Genomic DNA, 16023 nt, shown 5'->3' with positions numbered 1-16023 from the left:
TTTGTACAGATGGCAGCAATCATGGGAATATAAAACTGTTTCCTGTGCTTGTGCATTATTTCAACTGAAGGAATGGAGGGCTGCAAGCAAAGTTAATTGACCTGCACAGCGTTAGTAATGAAAAAGCTGCAACAATCTCTTCAGTGGTGTTAGGTGTCCTGCAACAAAATGGAATTTTGGAGAAGTTCATTGTTTTTGGAGGAGATAACTGCAATACGAATTTTGGAGGCCTGAAAAGAAGAGATAATGTATTTTCTAACCTCAAATCTCAGCTTAATGAAACCTTGATTGGAGTAGGCTGCCCAGCACACGTGTTGCATTGTGTTAAGTGTTAAACTACTTTTCTACATTCACCGTAAGGAATGAAGAGCTAAAAACTTTTGGTGAATTTGTGATGTGAATTACAAATCCCTATTGATGCATACAAAGACTCATTGGCTGTCACTTTTTCCAGCTGATGAAAGGATGCTTGAACTGTATCCAGCACTTCGGTCTTATTTTCTATCTGTGGGTAACCCGCCAACAATTTTGAACAAGTTTTTCACCGATAAATTAAGTGAAATGTATTTAATATTTTGTCAGGCTTTCAAGAGAACATTTTTCATGTTGAAAAGGAGAATAATTCCATTATGGAAGTGAAACAGGCACTTGAAGAAACTGTTGGCATTTTACAAGCTTGTTTTTCAAATAATTTTGCTCCTATGAAATTGAAAGAAATGATGAAAACTTTGAAGAATGAAGGGTTGCGGGAAGACAGTGATTCCTTCATGAAAGATGTCCATGATGTATATAATGCATGCCTGGAGTACTTTGGAAAATGGTTACAACCACTTGAAGAATTCAGTACTTTTAAATGGATGACCTTAACTTCAGATTTCTACTGGACTGACCTTGAAGATACTGTTTAATATCTTAGTGCTAAATTGATGATGTTAGATTATTTGACTAATTTGTAAATCTTCAAAAGTATGTTGCAAGTGCAAAAGCAGAATGAAAATTTCTTGAAGGAAACAGTCCATAAAAAATGGGCTGGTTTTCTGAATAGTGTTAATATTACATGTTCTTCCAAGGTACTGAAATTGGCAGAAGTGTATTTTGCAATTCCTGCACATAATGCCAACGTAGAAAGAATTTTTTCTTCAATAAATGCACAGTGGACCAAAGAAAGAAATAGGTTAAGTGTTGACTCTGTGAAATGGTTGATGTCAATGAAATTTAACATGAGACTTCACTTGTAACCAGTTTTGTGACTATTTAAGACAATGAGTTGCTCAATAAAATAAGTAGCTCTGATAAGTAGGGTAGCCTAAGTATCCAGGTTGAATGACTGAAAACAGGCTGTGGATTTGCATTTTCATTCTTATGGGGAGGGAGGATGCCAGGAAATTCAAGAATGAATCGAAAGCGGCACTAACAGAAGAATGCTTTGCATAGCATAACACAATGAATACATATTCTACTGTGTACATTATTCATTAAACACACGATAACTTTTGTATTCATACAGGAACTACGCCGTTTTAAAGCTAACACATTGAACACACTGTTCATACCACAGACGTTAAACTATTGCGGTGAAGGCATGGGACTTATCACTTGATCACTCCCGCATTAGATCATATCAGCCAGGCATGAGGCAACGTCTCGCTCAGCAAATGAGTCATCCGACCATGTTATAGCCTTTCTGTGTAGAATATTGTGTATAACATCTCTTTCCCCGGAATTGACTAGGGATATTCTGAGTTTTAGATCACTCCTTTGGTATCAGGGCTTTTAAGTTGCCAATAGCTATCAAAGGTAACACTTTCAGAGATTTCATGAAATGTACCAGTTCTGGAAAGGAATAAAAAAATGTATGAGGCAGCTATGAAGAAAAAGGAAATACGGATGGATTGTTTCTAAAATAGTTAACCTCTTCAAAGTATCAATATGATGTGAAAGAACATGTAATCACCTTTTATAAGGTTTTATTAAACTTAAGACGACCAACTGGTGCATAAACAAATTCAGTGGCAACAGTAACATCTGACTAGAAAGTGTCAGAGAAAATATACAAATAAGGCAACTTTAAAGCTGGATTAAGACATGTCAAAGAGATCACACAAATAAATTATATCACAATATGAACTAAATGAACAATATTTTTATTTTTCCCTTATGTAGACTGTTTGTGAATGAGATATGATCTGGCATTACATTGTGTGTTCTAAGCTGTTTGTGAATGAGAGATGATCTGGCATTACATTGTGTTTGTGTGTGCTAAGATCTGAGCCATTCCTGAGTAATTCTCTTAACCTTTTAAGTGCTGAGTTACCAGTTGACTGTTTGGTACCTCAGTGCCGAGTTTTTTCATTCGTATGTAAAAAAATTTGTAGAAGCCCTAATTTTTTAACTTTTCAGTCGGGTGATTAGCTTAAAATGTTGATAAATGTTGGTTGCAAATTTTAAATCCTACACTTGTGTTCATTATTTTCAGAGAAAACAAAATTACACTTATGTGCCCATGCGTGCATTATCTTTATATAAAGTAAAGAGCCCCTAATAATATTTCCTAAAATCAGTAGGCAACTAATACATGCAACTTCTTAGAAGTATATAAGTTGATATTTTAAAATAATTTCCAAACCTGGAATGTGGTGATAGCTAAATGTTTTCTACTGGTTGTTTGTGATGCTGATTTGTTCAGCTATCTGCACCAACTTTACTAGCACAAAATTTCTAAAAACTCAATCATTTTCGAGTTGTCATCAAACACTACTTGGCCCTCAGAGCCTGTCAGAGTTACCTGAAACTCTGGTGAAGAAAAGTAATCAGTCTGCCATGAAATTGGTGATAAAATTGCTTTTGTACTCGCTGTGTTTTTCTTTCGTTTAGAAGGAGGCTCTGTTTCTCTCTCACATACAGTATTTTCGGCACTCTATATCACTTTCACTTTCAAAATCGCTTAAAAGTTTCTTAAAATGATCATCTCCATCACTTTCCGCTGTGGTTAATAACTGAAAGATTCTGTGAACCGAAATAACATCGCTGCAAGATCAAATAGATTGTTGTTCTGCCATGTTTGTTTACATCACAGATGAACTCTACAGAAGTCTACAAAAAGCTCTGTAAGTTACTTCCAGAAGCTATAATCTCTGATCAGATAGTTCTTCATAATGCCCAACAGATGGCAAAACATGTCAGAGATCAAATTCGCACTCGAAAGCAAACCGGGAAACTAAAAAAAAAATCTTGCGCACCGTCTATAGACGGGCGTAGCACTTGTGGACCGGCCGCATCAGCCCGTCTATAGACGGGCGTAGCACTCATCGGGTTAATTTCTTCTAGTCAGCATTTATGCTCTCTGCATCTCCCTTCTTGCCATATACTTATTATGATCTCAGAGATGAGATATTTATAAGGTTCAACTTCTTCAATACTAATTATGTGTTGTATAGATGTTATTCACAACATTTATTCAACATGGGACCGGTTTCGACATTTAAATGTCATCAGCCATAAAACAAATCGTAAACAAATGAGCAAGGACACATTAATTAAAACTGGTGTAGTGACACATTGAAATATGTACATGTGATAACTTCACAGTAGGACCGAAGTTCTTAATTTGTTCCATTCGAAGGTCATAGAGTCCTGCTGACTTCCCAATCTTACACTTTCTGAGAGCTAATTCCAGTTCACTTAGTGTGAAATTCTTAAATAACTCAGTGTTCTTGTCTAGTTGTCGGACTGTACGATTCTTCCCTATTTTCATAGAAAGTTTTGGTTTTCCATTAAGCAAAACTTGGTGTGCTATTTGATCTGCAGTTACATTGGCATGTGTGTTAGCTTGAGAAAGATCATTGCCCATGCATCTTAAGTCTCCAAGCTTCTTGACTGCTCCTACCCATATCAACTTCAGACATCAACTTCATCCAAGTCTCCTTCTTTGCTTGGGAGATAGAGGAAAGAACACTTTGTGCTGCTTGAATAGTTTGCTCACTAAATGGGTCTTCTTCGTGAAGCCTATAGTAATCGTGCAGCAGAGCAGTTATTTCATGAGTTATACCTTGAAGGTAGTGTGTCCTGCAGCCTCTGGGAATTGATGCCCGTAAACAGAATTTCACGATATCAATGAATTTATCATAATCTTCGGGTATTTTTTATCCTCTCATCCAACATACTGGAAAACCTTTTCCAGTCAGCCTTTCGAAAGAGAGGTGACATATTACTGGCCAGTGTTGTGTTCTTGGGATTGGTGAGCCCATTTCTTTAGAACATTGCTGCACAAAGCAGTTGCTCACAAAGAGAAGATCCGGGTTATACCCTCGGTGCCATCTTCCACTGTTGAAGGAGGAGGAAAGCTTACTGTCGTGAATAAGGGAAAGCTGCTGAGTTTCAGCCCCTAAAATGATCTCTCCATTCTCAACCTCTTCAGCGTATCCCCAGGCGTGACTACGGCTGTTAAAGTCACCGATTTCTATTAACTTCGTGTTTTTACCAAAATTTGCAGGGGGCCGATGACCTCGATGTTAGGCCCCTTTAAACAACAAGCATCATCAGCAAAATTTGCAGCTGGCAAGAAAGAGAACTTTTCATTTGGAGGCTTGTACACAGATGTAATGGTCATGTTGCTAAGCTCCACAGTGATTATTTCGATGTTGTTATCTTCAGTATAATGAGTACTGCTGATTTGGAGACCTGGCTTTACAAATACAGCACTGCCATATTTTGCATATGGCCTTTCTGCAACTAAAATAATTCCTGAAATCTGTGGACGTTTCTGATGTTCATCCCTATGCGTTTCCTGAATGCACAAGACGTCACATTTCTGATCTTGGCATAGTTTATGTAAGAGTTCTTCTTTGGCAGCTGACAAGCCTTCAATATTTATGGATATTATTGTCGTGGATGACTCTGAAAAGAGCCGTTTCTTAAAACACATTTTTTTTTTTTTTGCTAGGGGCTTTACGTCGCACCGACACAGATAGGTCTTATGGCGACGATGGGATAGGAAAGGCCTGGGAGTTGGAAGGAAGCGGCCGTGGCCTTAATTAAGGTACAGCCCCAGCATTTGCCTGGTGTGAAAATGGGAAACCACGGAAAACCATTTTCAGGGCTGCCGATAGTGGGATTCGAACCTACTATCTCCCGGATGCAAGCTCACAGCCGCGCGCCTCTACGCGCACGGCCAACTCGCCCGGTAAAACACATTTTAAGATTGATTAGTTCTTCTTTTGGTGTGAGAGAATCAGCCATCTAGGAAGAGTCCTAGTCTGTGGCCCAGGAGACACCTGGATGTATAACAATATCATATGCAAATACACCCTACTGGGAGGTTTCTCTCGTGTCACTGAGGTGATAGAACAATAAGAATGTCCTAATTCAAGAATCTCTTTGCAGTGTTATACTGTTACACCACACAAAAACATCAGACAATTTGTGCCATGCACAATATAGTTATGGACAACATACATCTAACTGTAACCAAAATTTCACTCAAACTGGAACTTGGTACTACAGAACATGTGGAGAAACTGCTGAATGGTATGGATAGAGTCTTAGGAAGGAGTATAGGATGAAAATAAATAAATCCAAAGCAAAAATAATGGAGTGCAGTCAAGCAAAGTCAGGTAATATGGAAAATATATATTCCCTAAATGAAGTCTTAAAGAAAGTAAATGAATGTTGTTACTTGGGTAGTAAGATAATCATCAAAGAAAGGACAATATTTCCACCTTTTCAATACTATATATTGTGTGAAAGTTTTACATTACAGTTAAAACATCACAACTTTTATACTTTCGGTACCGGTTTCGACAGATTCCCTGTCATCATCAGCCGAGAATAATTAAACAAAGACAAGTATAGATCATGATTCTTATGGTGTGATTACAATGGTGGATTAAAAATATACATTATATGATTAAAATAGTATATATGTATATATACACAAATAAAAGGTAAGTAAAATGGGAATGGTCATTATTCTATGAGGTGTACACCTTAATATTTCTAATTAAACGGTTAATTTGTTAAAAGAAATATTGTTCTTGTAATATATAATTAGGGCCTATAGTGAAATTTGATTGTAGGCTTAATTCTATAATATTTTACTTTTTGACCAGTCAATTCATTGAAGTTATGTAGCCATGTTTGACACGTTAAAAAAGTAAACAAACATTTAGTCGAATGGTGTTCCACATAAAATATGTACAATAAAATTCGATTGGAGCTTCAACTTGGACTTAAGAATGGAAGAATTATATTAATGTTCCATGCAAGCAGAAATAAATGAGTTAATTTTTTCACTATGTATTGATGTTGATAGTTAGAATGTCCGTTGAACAGTTCGATATGTCGATTTGTATTCTGGAATGGTTTACATTATTTTGAGAAATAGTAACTGAGGTTCTTGCTAAGGTGGTACTTGAAGATCTTGTGTTGTAAGTTGTGAATACATGAATGATTTGGAAAGATCCTGATCCAAGTCGGAACCTATAAGAAATAAAATACTATTTAAAGTTATAAGAAAATCGGAAGAAGTAAAAATTCGCGAAATATTAGCGAAATGAAGGACTCACCTCAGGTGCCAAGTTGGTAGTGGATGTATCGGAGTAGAACTAACAGGCTGAATGTGAAGAGACGGACCTCAGAAGGAAGCGAGGAGGGGCGGAGTTACTGAGCGAGGGGAAGAGGGAGCGCGGTGGAGGCGGGGCTATAATCGGGTGGGCGCGGACGGCGGTAGGGGTAATATGTAAGCGTATTATGGATTGTTTTGAAGATAGATCGATTTTTGGGGATTTTAAGATTGTTCAATATTTTGATAAACGTATCAAATAAAATCGTAGGTTTGTCGGATAAATCATTGAGATTAAAATTTGAATTATGGTACTGATCAAGTGAGATGTAAAATTGTTCAGTGAGATCAAGTATAGGACCTTTATTTATTATTTCAATGATGTCTATATCGTGGTCTATGCCATAAAATTTGTGTTTATAGTCGTGTATATGTTGGCCTACTGCGGAGAATTTTCTGTATTTAATTGCATTTACGTGTTCTGTATATCTAATTTTGAACGATCTACCGGTCTGTCCGAGGTAGGTACTGAGGCAGTCGTTACAATGAAATCTATAGACACCTGATTTTTCAAAGGGGTCGGAAGGGTTGATTGAGTTAGTTGTGTAGAATGTCTAGGTTTCTATTATTAGTTCTGAAGGAAATGTTAATATTCTGCTTCTTAAATATATTTGTAATATTATGGATATTGCGGTTATAGGTAAAAGTTGAAAAAGTTTTTGATTTAGTAGTTTGTTTAATTAGGTTCGATTTTGGGCGATGTCTGAATTTGCTGATTATATTTTCTATAAAATTCTTATTGTAGCCATTATGAAATGCGATATTGCGTATAGTGTTTAATTCTTTATTAAGGTCTGATTTTGACATAGGAATATTGAATGCTCGGTGTACTAGGCTATTGTAGGTAGCCCGTTTATGATTAGGGGGATGAGTAGAGTCCTGTTGTATTGTCGTAGCAGTATGTGTGGGTTTTCTATAAACTTTATATTTAAAGGAAGATGGGAGTCTAGTGATAGTGAGATCTAGAAAATTGATGGTATTGTTGACTTCGGATTCTAGTGTAAATTTAATGTCTGTGTCGATAGTGTTAAGATGTGTTAGAGTGGTAGCTGCGTCTATAGTGCGTTGGTCCATAATAATAAATACATCATCGATATACCTGGACCAGAGATGTATGTTATTAAATGTTGCATTATTGTCTATTTTTGCATGTTCTAAAAAATCTAGATATATTTCTGCTAAAATGCCGGAGGCTGGTGAGCCCATGGCTAGGCCGTCCTGCTTGTATATTATTTTATCGAATGTAAAGTAGTTGTTATTGATTAAAAGCTTCAAGATAGACATAAAGTCAGCTATTTCAAGTTGACTAAGTTGGCTATGGTTGTCCTTTCTTTGATGTAAATCTTGTTTCAATACGGAACCTAAATATGAAATTCTTAACGTTAAAAGTAAGATAATGGCAGGACGACATAAAATGAGACTTGCACAAGCAAGGAAGGCCTTTCTTACGAAATTTGCTCACTTTGAACATTGCTATAAGAATTAGAAAGAGGTTTTTGAAGGCTTTCGTCTGGAGCATGGCATTGTATGGAAGCGAAACATGGACAATAAGTAGCTCGGAGAGAAAGAAAATAGAAACTTTTGAAATGTGGTATTACAGAAGAATGCTGAAGGTGAGATGGGTAGATCGAATCTTGAATGAAGAGATAATCGATTTGGCTGAATTTATAATACCAATATATTGGTCCGTTATTGGACATTATATGGGAATCAACATCTGTATCATTGGCTGAATTTGACAAGGCGAAAAGGTAGAATGATGGAGCAGATCTTAAGACACCCAGCACTTGTTCATTTGGTTTTTGAGTGAATTGTAGGTGGTAAGAATGGTAAAGGTAGACCAGTGTATGAATATAAGCAGATTAGAGAAGATGAAGGATGTAGGTAGTGAGTACAAATAAAAAGGTTATCGCAGGATAAGGTGGCATGGATAGCTGCACCAAACCAGTGTATGGACTGATGACTCAACAGCTGAGGATATTCACAGCTGCTCATAAAACCAGACAACCACGAACCTACTACGGTGGCGTAGCAGGGGGAGAGGTGATACTCCCACGTGGCGGATAGGGGGGTCCTAACCGGCTTGCCGGCGGACTTGAGGGAAATAAAATACCTCTCGCGGACCAAACACACTACCCCCTGCGGGTGGGGGACGCACATGTAGAATACACCTGTCGTAAGAGGCGACTAAAAGGGGCGACCAAGGGCTGACTGAATTAGAACCATGAAACTAATTTTGAATCGTACCATCACGCGGGGAACACCATAGGTTGCCTGTACTTGCCAGTAGTACCACTAAATTCGGTACGAAATAGGTTTGTGATTAGTAGCACTAAAAGCCTGGCCTGGTGGATTCCAGTACCCGTGCGTTGTTCCCATGTGTGCAACACCGCGGGTCTGGGCGTAGCCTGTGAGTTGTACCACTATATGAGCAGCACCGTGGGTCTGCGTTGCCTGTGATTAGTACCCACTATGTGAGGAACACCACGGGAATACCGGCGCCCGTGTTTAGTACACCTAGGTGGGGAACCTTCTCGGTTTGCGTTGACTCTGAGTTGGGCCATTGTGTGAGACACACCATAGGTCTGCGTTACTAGTACGTATTGCAATACTTGTGAGTAGTACCATCTTTTGTGGAACACCGTGAGTCTTCGCTACTTCTGATTAATACCCCAACATGACACATACCATGGTTCTATTTTACTCGCGACGTACCATTCTGTGGGGCCTTAGACGTGGATTTTGCACCCCCTTTAGACACCAAGCATCATTGTGCTTTATAAGTGGTTCCTTGGTTGGTAATGTTATTTTCGATCTGTATTGAGTCCGATCCACTGGTTTTTGTTTGTTTTGTGTTTTGTTGAGTTCCTGTCCATCCATTCATTCTTCATGCCATATTTTTTTTAATTTTGGTCAGTGGATGCCTTTGCAATTTTTGTTCTTTCATTTTGTACCATTAGGGGCCGATGACCTTTGATGTTAGGCCCCTTAAAACAACAAGCATCATCATCATCAAAACCAGACAAGAAAAATGGAACTGTGTGGAATGAATTCTCGGTACTGTCGAAGAATGGTGGGGAGAGACTTATCCTTCAAGGGTTGTGAGGGGAGATGAAATAAGGCTCCTCCATTTTTAATGAGGAGCAAAGAGGTAATAAATGGAGTATCATCCTGCAAATTAGCCTCAAAGAAGGAAATTCAGAGTGGTGACTTTGACAGGAAAATTGTTAGCCGTTCTTAATTCAAACACATACCTTTCAATCCTGAAGAAACTTTTCAATGTACTGAATCCTGTTCTATCCCAGCGATGTCGTGTTTTGCTGTTGCACAACAATGCCCGATCATACAATAGAGATTTCGATTCCTGTAGGGAACCTGAAATATTTGTTTCTGAATGAGTAAATTTGTAATTCCAACACAAATGGTCCATTATTGAAAATTAATTTTCACTCTTGGACCATTTATATTGCTCAACCATATGTCTGTCAGAAAACCAATTGTATTGCTCAAAAATTAGGATGGACAGCATAGACATTCCTGCCCCCCTCTGATTACTATTTGTTGGTAATCTGAAGAACTTGCTTTGTTGAAAGAATTATGAAGTTCAATGACTCATGTGGCCGCTGCACATTGGCTTAGATGTGCTGGATCAAACTTTTACCATGCAGACATTCATTGGTTTGTTTATGTTGTTTGGGTCACCACTGGTTTGATGCAACTGTTCATGCCACCCAATCCTGTGCTAACCTTTTCATTTCTGCTTAAGTACTATATCCTACATCTACTCCAATCTGTTTGTCATATTCATTACCTTAGTAACAGAGTAAGTCTTGGGCGTCTTAAGATGTCGTATCATTCTGTCACTTCTGGTCAAATTTTGCCAACTTGTTCTCCTCCCACCAATTCGATTCAGTATCTCCTCATTTGTCATTCGATCTACCCATCTCACCACATTCTCCTGTAACACGACATTTCAAAAGCTATTCTCTTTCTTTCTGAGCTAGTTATCGTCCATGTTTCACGTCCATGCAATGCCACGCTCCAGGCGAAAGTCTTCAAGAACATCTAACTCCTATATCAAAGTTTGAAGTGAGCAAATTTTTCTTAAGAAAATGCCTTTCTTGCTTGTGCAAGTCTGCATTTTATGTCCTGCTTATGTACTTCTGCCCTCATTAGTTATTCCACTACCCAAGTAACAATATTCATCTACTTCCTTTAAGACAGTGTCCATACCATTCAGCAATTTCTCCAGATCTTCTGCATATTCAGACAAAATACCAGTATCATCAGCAAATCTGAGTTTTGATTTCTTCTCTTTGGGTTAGTAGTTAGTAATGTTTTATTTTACCTGGCAAGATTAAGGCCTTCAGGCCTTCTCTTCCATCTAACCAGGCACTAAAATATGCATATATTACATTGTATCACTTTACAATAATAGATTTAATACTAATTAAATTAATAGTAATATGTGAATGATAAGTGATCAGGTTAAATGAAGATGAAATAAATTAGGTATAATAAAAGGATAAATTCTTAAAACTAATATCCTACGTGTAAAAAGAGGTAGTACATAAAATTTAATAAAATTTGAAAAACAGATCTGGTAAGAATTTTAGACTAATCTTCTACCAGAACATCCATGACAATAGAATGGTCGTAAGTAGCAGCATCAAGTTTAAAGATGAACCTTACTGATGCATAAAATGTCTCCACAGAGCTTCCTTGAAAGTGCGAATAGCGCTTAACCCTCTGATACTTTCGGGAAGGAGGTTTCACTCCCGGCAGGCAATGAATGATTTATTGTAGATGGCAGATCTATGGGTAGGTAAAGCAAGGATGGAATTATTAGTAGATCTAGTGTTAAGACTGTGATAAGATAGGTATTTAAAATATGAAGTAAGGTAAAATGGCTGTGAAGAATGAAGGATTTTATGAAGAAGGCATAGGGTATGAACAGTGTGATGGATTTCTAGTCGGGGCCAAGACAGGTGTTTATATGAAGGAGTTACATGGTCATAGTACCGTAGGTTACAGACGTATCTCGCACATGCGTTTTGACCACGTTGTAATCTGCTCAATAACTTGCACCCAGCATCTCTATAAATCACGTCACAATAGTCGAAATGAGGGAAAACCAGAGCTTCTACCAAAATTTTTTTAGTTTTTCAGGAAATATGTACTTTGTACCTGCACAGCATGTGCAATGCAGAGAATGTTTCCTGAGTGATGTTCATAATATGCGTTTTCCATGACATCATCGAAAGTAACGCCTAGGACTTTTACTGGTGACGTTAATGGTATGTTAGTATTACATAACCTTATAGATGGAATCTCTGGTCGATTAACCTTCGCGAGTAGTTTCGGGTATCCAAGGATGATGGCTTGCGTTTTTGCTGGGTTTAACGTAAGACCACATCTCAAAGACCAAGAAGAAAACGATGTCAGATCCTGATTGATTTTGTCTATGGCCGAAAATGTTCGATCTGGAGATGTATGGAAGTACATTTGTACATCAGCGTAAATATGGTATTTGCAGTGCGTTAGGATTTGGGAGACATCATTAATGTGAATAGAAAAAAAGGTTTCCTAACACCAACCCTTGGGGCATACCACACTGCACGGACCGCCAAGTTGATTTGTTTAACCTATCTGTAACACACTGCCGACGGCCATGCAAGTAGGAATGCACCCAAAGGAGGGCACTGGTCAAAAAATGGAGGGAATACAATTTCGAGAGCAAAATGTCAATGTCAACAGAATCAAAAGCTTTGCTCAAGTCTAGTAGTATTAAAACTGTCACTTCTTTGCTGTCCATTGCTTCTCGAATGTCTTCTGTGACTTTCAGTAGTGCCATTGTAGTACTGTGTGCTTGACGAAAACCAGATTGTAGTGGGTCAAGTAAGTTGTAAGTCGTCATGTAGTCTGTTACTTGCCTATGAGCAATGAACTCGAGCGCTTTGGATAAAGCAGAAAGTATGCAGATGGCTCTGTAGTCAGATGGTTCAGAAGGGGAAGCTACTTTTTTAGAGGACGTATAATGCTCGCTTTCAATGCTTCGGGAAATGTGCTGTCTACAAGGGAAGAGTTAATTATATTAACTAGTGCAGGTAATATCACATCCAGAATAATGTTTATCATCTCTATTCCTATGTTATTTCCTTTCGCCGTTGATGTTATCCGATTTATAGCAAACCTGACTTATGAGTGGGTTGCTGGACAGAAGTTTTCTCTATCTGTTCGCGACTTTGCATAATTCCCGTCAAGAGCTTCCTGTTTCAGGGCTACATTTAATGTGCAGTTGGATGAAAAATGATCGTTCAGTTTTTCCAGGGGTATATTTATTTCGTCATCGCCTCGTCCTTTGGTAATGCCAAAGCTCTTTATGGATTTTCACAACACAGCTATTGAAACATTTGAGCGTGTTGTAATTTTGCGTTTCTAATCTGTTGGGTCGTCGTGTTTCTCAGTCACTTACAGTTAAGTAGGTTGTCAGGAGTGCAATGTTTTCTGATTCGTCTGTAAGCAGCATCGCGGTCAGCCATTAGTGCTCTAATCCCATCTGAGAGCCAGGGAGCTGGCTTCCGCGAAACTCGAGCCGTCTTTTCAGGGGCATGTCTATCGTACAGCTCAGTCATATGTTGATTGAAACATGCCACTTTGTCATTTATGTTTTTAAGTTTAAATATGTCATGCCATGGCACTGCAACTGCGTCTTGTAAAAGTTTATTCTTATCAATTTGTCGTAGATCTTGATATGAAATTATTTTCGGTTTGAACTTGGGATTTTTACTGGAATAGGCCATAAATATATAATCATGTCGCGATATACCTGGGACACTAATTTGACCGTGGTGAAGAGCTAATTCAGGTTGGTTTGTGGCAATGAGATCAATTAATGTGTGTGATGTGTCTGTGTGATGTGTGGCACCGAGAGGGAGAAACGTTAAGTTGCAAGCTTTAAAAGAACTTAAAAGTTGGGTAGTCTGAGGAGAGTTACGTTGAAGGTTTATGTTGAAATCGCCTATAATAATTATATTTGAATAATCAGTGACTAAATCTTGTATTTGAGTTTCTAGATCGCATAAAAAACCCGCATTTGGTGGCTTATATACTACACCCAGAAGACATTTTACTTCACTCATAGTTATTTCCAGGAACATGAACTCAGGTTTTCGCTCGTACAGACCTGGAGACCTACATATTATTTTAGGACGTAGACTGGTCATAACATATGCAGCGGTACCCCCGGAGGGCTTATTTAATCTGTTGGATCTAAGCAATGTATAACACGCCAGCTGCGATCTTTCTATTGCGTGGTGTGGTTTTAACAAAGATTCGGATTCCTTTTCCAAATTCCTATTTGATTTCCTTTATTGCCTTTATTGAAAAGGAGAGGGGATGAACTGCAGCCTTGTCTCACTTTATGGATTGCTGCTTCTTTTTCATAGCCTTAGATTATCACTGCAGACTGATTTTTGTCCTGATTGTAGATCATTCCTTTTTCTCGATTTCAGATCACCTTCAGAATCTCGGATAGCTTGGTCTTAAACATTATCAAATGCCTTTTCTAGATCTATGAATACCATGTTCATAGGCTTGTCTTTCTTAATTTGATCCTCTAAGATCAGACGTAAAGTCAGGATTGTTTCACGTGTTCCTACATTTCTTCTGAAGCCAAAGTGATCTACCAACTCAGCTTCATTATGTCATTCCATTCTTTATGGCATAAGGCAGTTGAAAGGAATAGTGATTAGCAATGTACTGTAAAAATTGAAAGATATAGAATAAAAATTCACTTGGAAAAATGTGCTGCATTATTTTTGAAGTGACCCTTCATATAAATGTTATTAATGTGTGTGTGTGGTTTTTTTTTTTTTTTTTTTTTTTTATGACAGATGTATGCCCAGAGTGCAGCTGCAGCACAAATGTATGCTGCTCCAGGATATCCTGGATACTTAGGCTACCCTGCGTACAGTCCAATGCAGGCATACTACCCATCACTAGCGGCATATTCATACCCTGGCATGCAGCCTGCCCAGCTCAGGCCCACAATTATGGTGCCTGTAAGTATACTGCTGATTTATCAAGATTGTAGACTTCCACTTATTACACAGTTCTATTGGAAATACTTTGCTTAAATGTGATGACATTTTGCATGGAATTTTTCTGTATTTAACAGATTATAATGTGTGAATAGGTTTAAAGACTGCAGGAAAATTAAATAAAATTGGCATAGTATCAGTTAAGGGAATTAGATGTTTACAGTTTTATAAAGTCGAGCCTCTTTTGCATACACCGCCAGTTCTGTGGAAAATTGTCCGCTAAAACAAGGTTGTAAAACTTAAATCGATCATATTAACGGCAAAGAACATCCGCTTTAAATATAAGCATACATCTTGACTTTGATTATTATAGTTTATAACTAAATATTTGCCTGTGATATACTAGAAGTGATTTGACAGCCTTTACATTCATTACAGCTTCAGGAGGTAATCATTCAGGTGGGTGTACAAATTTAGCACATTTCCCAGTGTGACATACAATTTAATTATTCATTTAACCTCAACTTTCAGGTTATTTGCTATTTCTCGCGCTTTTTCTTGTAGCATTGGCCCACTCACTGTTTCTTTGCTTGAACACATTTGAACCGCTCATATACCTCAATGTTCACTTCTACGAAAACTGACTCCCACTTTATTTTCATTCCTCAATACCCGTTTTCCTCCCACTCGCTTAAAGTGTCATTTTTATACTTCCTAATTGTGTTCTCCCTCAGTTTAATTGTTCAGGGAGCTTTTCTTACAGTCCTTTCCCAGTACATTTTTTCTTGTCTCCTACTCATGTTTATCGGGGGCGATTGAAATGCAATGGTATTTCTCCCTCAACAATTGGCTCATGAAAGTCTTTTCTTAGTCTAGTTCTGACCTCGGCCTTATCAGCGACAATCTTGAGTTACGTATAGAATGATGCAAAATATGCTGGAAAATCCTTTGGTAACTTGTGAGTAAAGTCACTGGTAGCATTCCCAGGCAACTGGATTTCTCAGAATGTACACAAATTAGAACACAAGGCGACCCTAATGAAACTTCACTACTACTTCAGCATTCCTATGTATGTTTCATCTCTTTTCCTTGGATTCGGAATAATGCAAATATTCAAAAGGATTTCCAGTATGTCTGCAGATTGATGTTAAGAGAAAGAATGACATAGCCTTGTGTAAAGAAAGTGTACTGGAATGCGTAACATGTTCGCTTAAGACAAGTGGACGAGACTAATGGCAATGTCCAGAATTCAAGTTGTCCGCTTAAATAAGGCTTATTTAACACGTCATATGTAAAATAAAATGTTTCGTGGAAAAATGTCCATATGTAGGGAGATGTCCGCTGAGTAAAGGTGTCTGTTAG

At 38.0% G+C, this 16023-nt stretch overlaps 1 protein-coding gene across 1 annotated transcript in view; it reads left to right on the top strand.

Moving 5' to 3' along the window:
- LOC136873853 (DAZ-associated protein 2) overlaps positions 1-16023 on the top strand; it is an 87263-nt gene that overhangs the window by 56822 nt on the left and 14418 nt on the right. The window contains exon 4 of the mRNA XM_067147137.2: positions 14515-14682. Coding sequence (XP_067003238.1) covers positions 14515-14682 — 168 coding nt within the window. The remainder of the gene's footprint in view (positions 1-14514; positions 14683-16023) is intronic.

This window comes from Anabrus simplex, chromosome 5 (assembly GCF_040414725.1).
Source record: "Anabrus simplex isolate iqAnaSimp1 chromosome 5, ASM4041472v1, whole genome shotgun sequence".
In the NCBI taxonomy this organism is placed as follows: Eukaryota; Metazoa; Arthropoda; class Insecta; order Orthoptera; family Tettigoniidae; genus Anabrus; species Anabrus simplex.
Note: the sequence above shows the minus strand (reverse complement) of the source record. Positions and strands in the feature narration are given on the sequence as shown.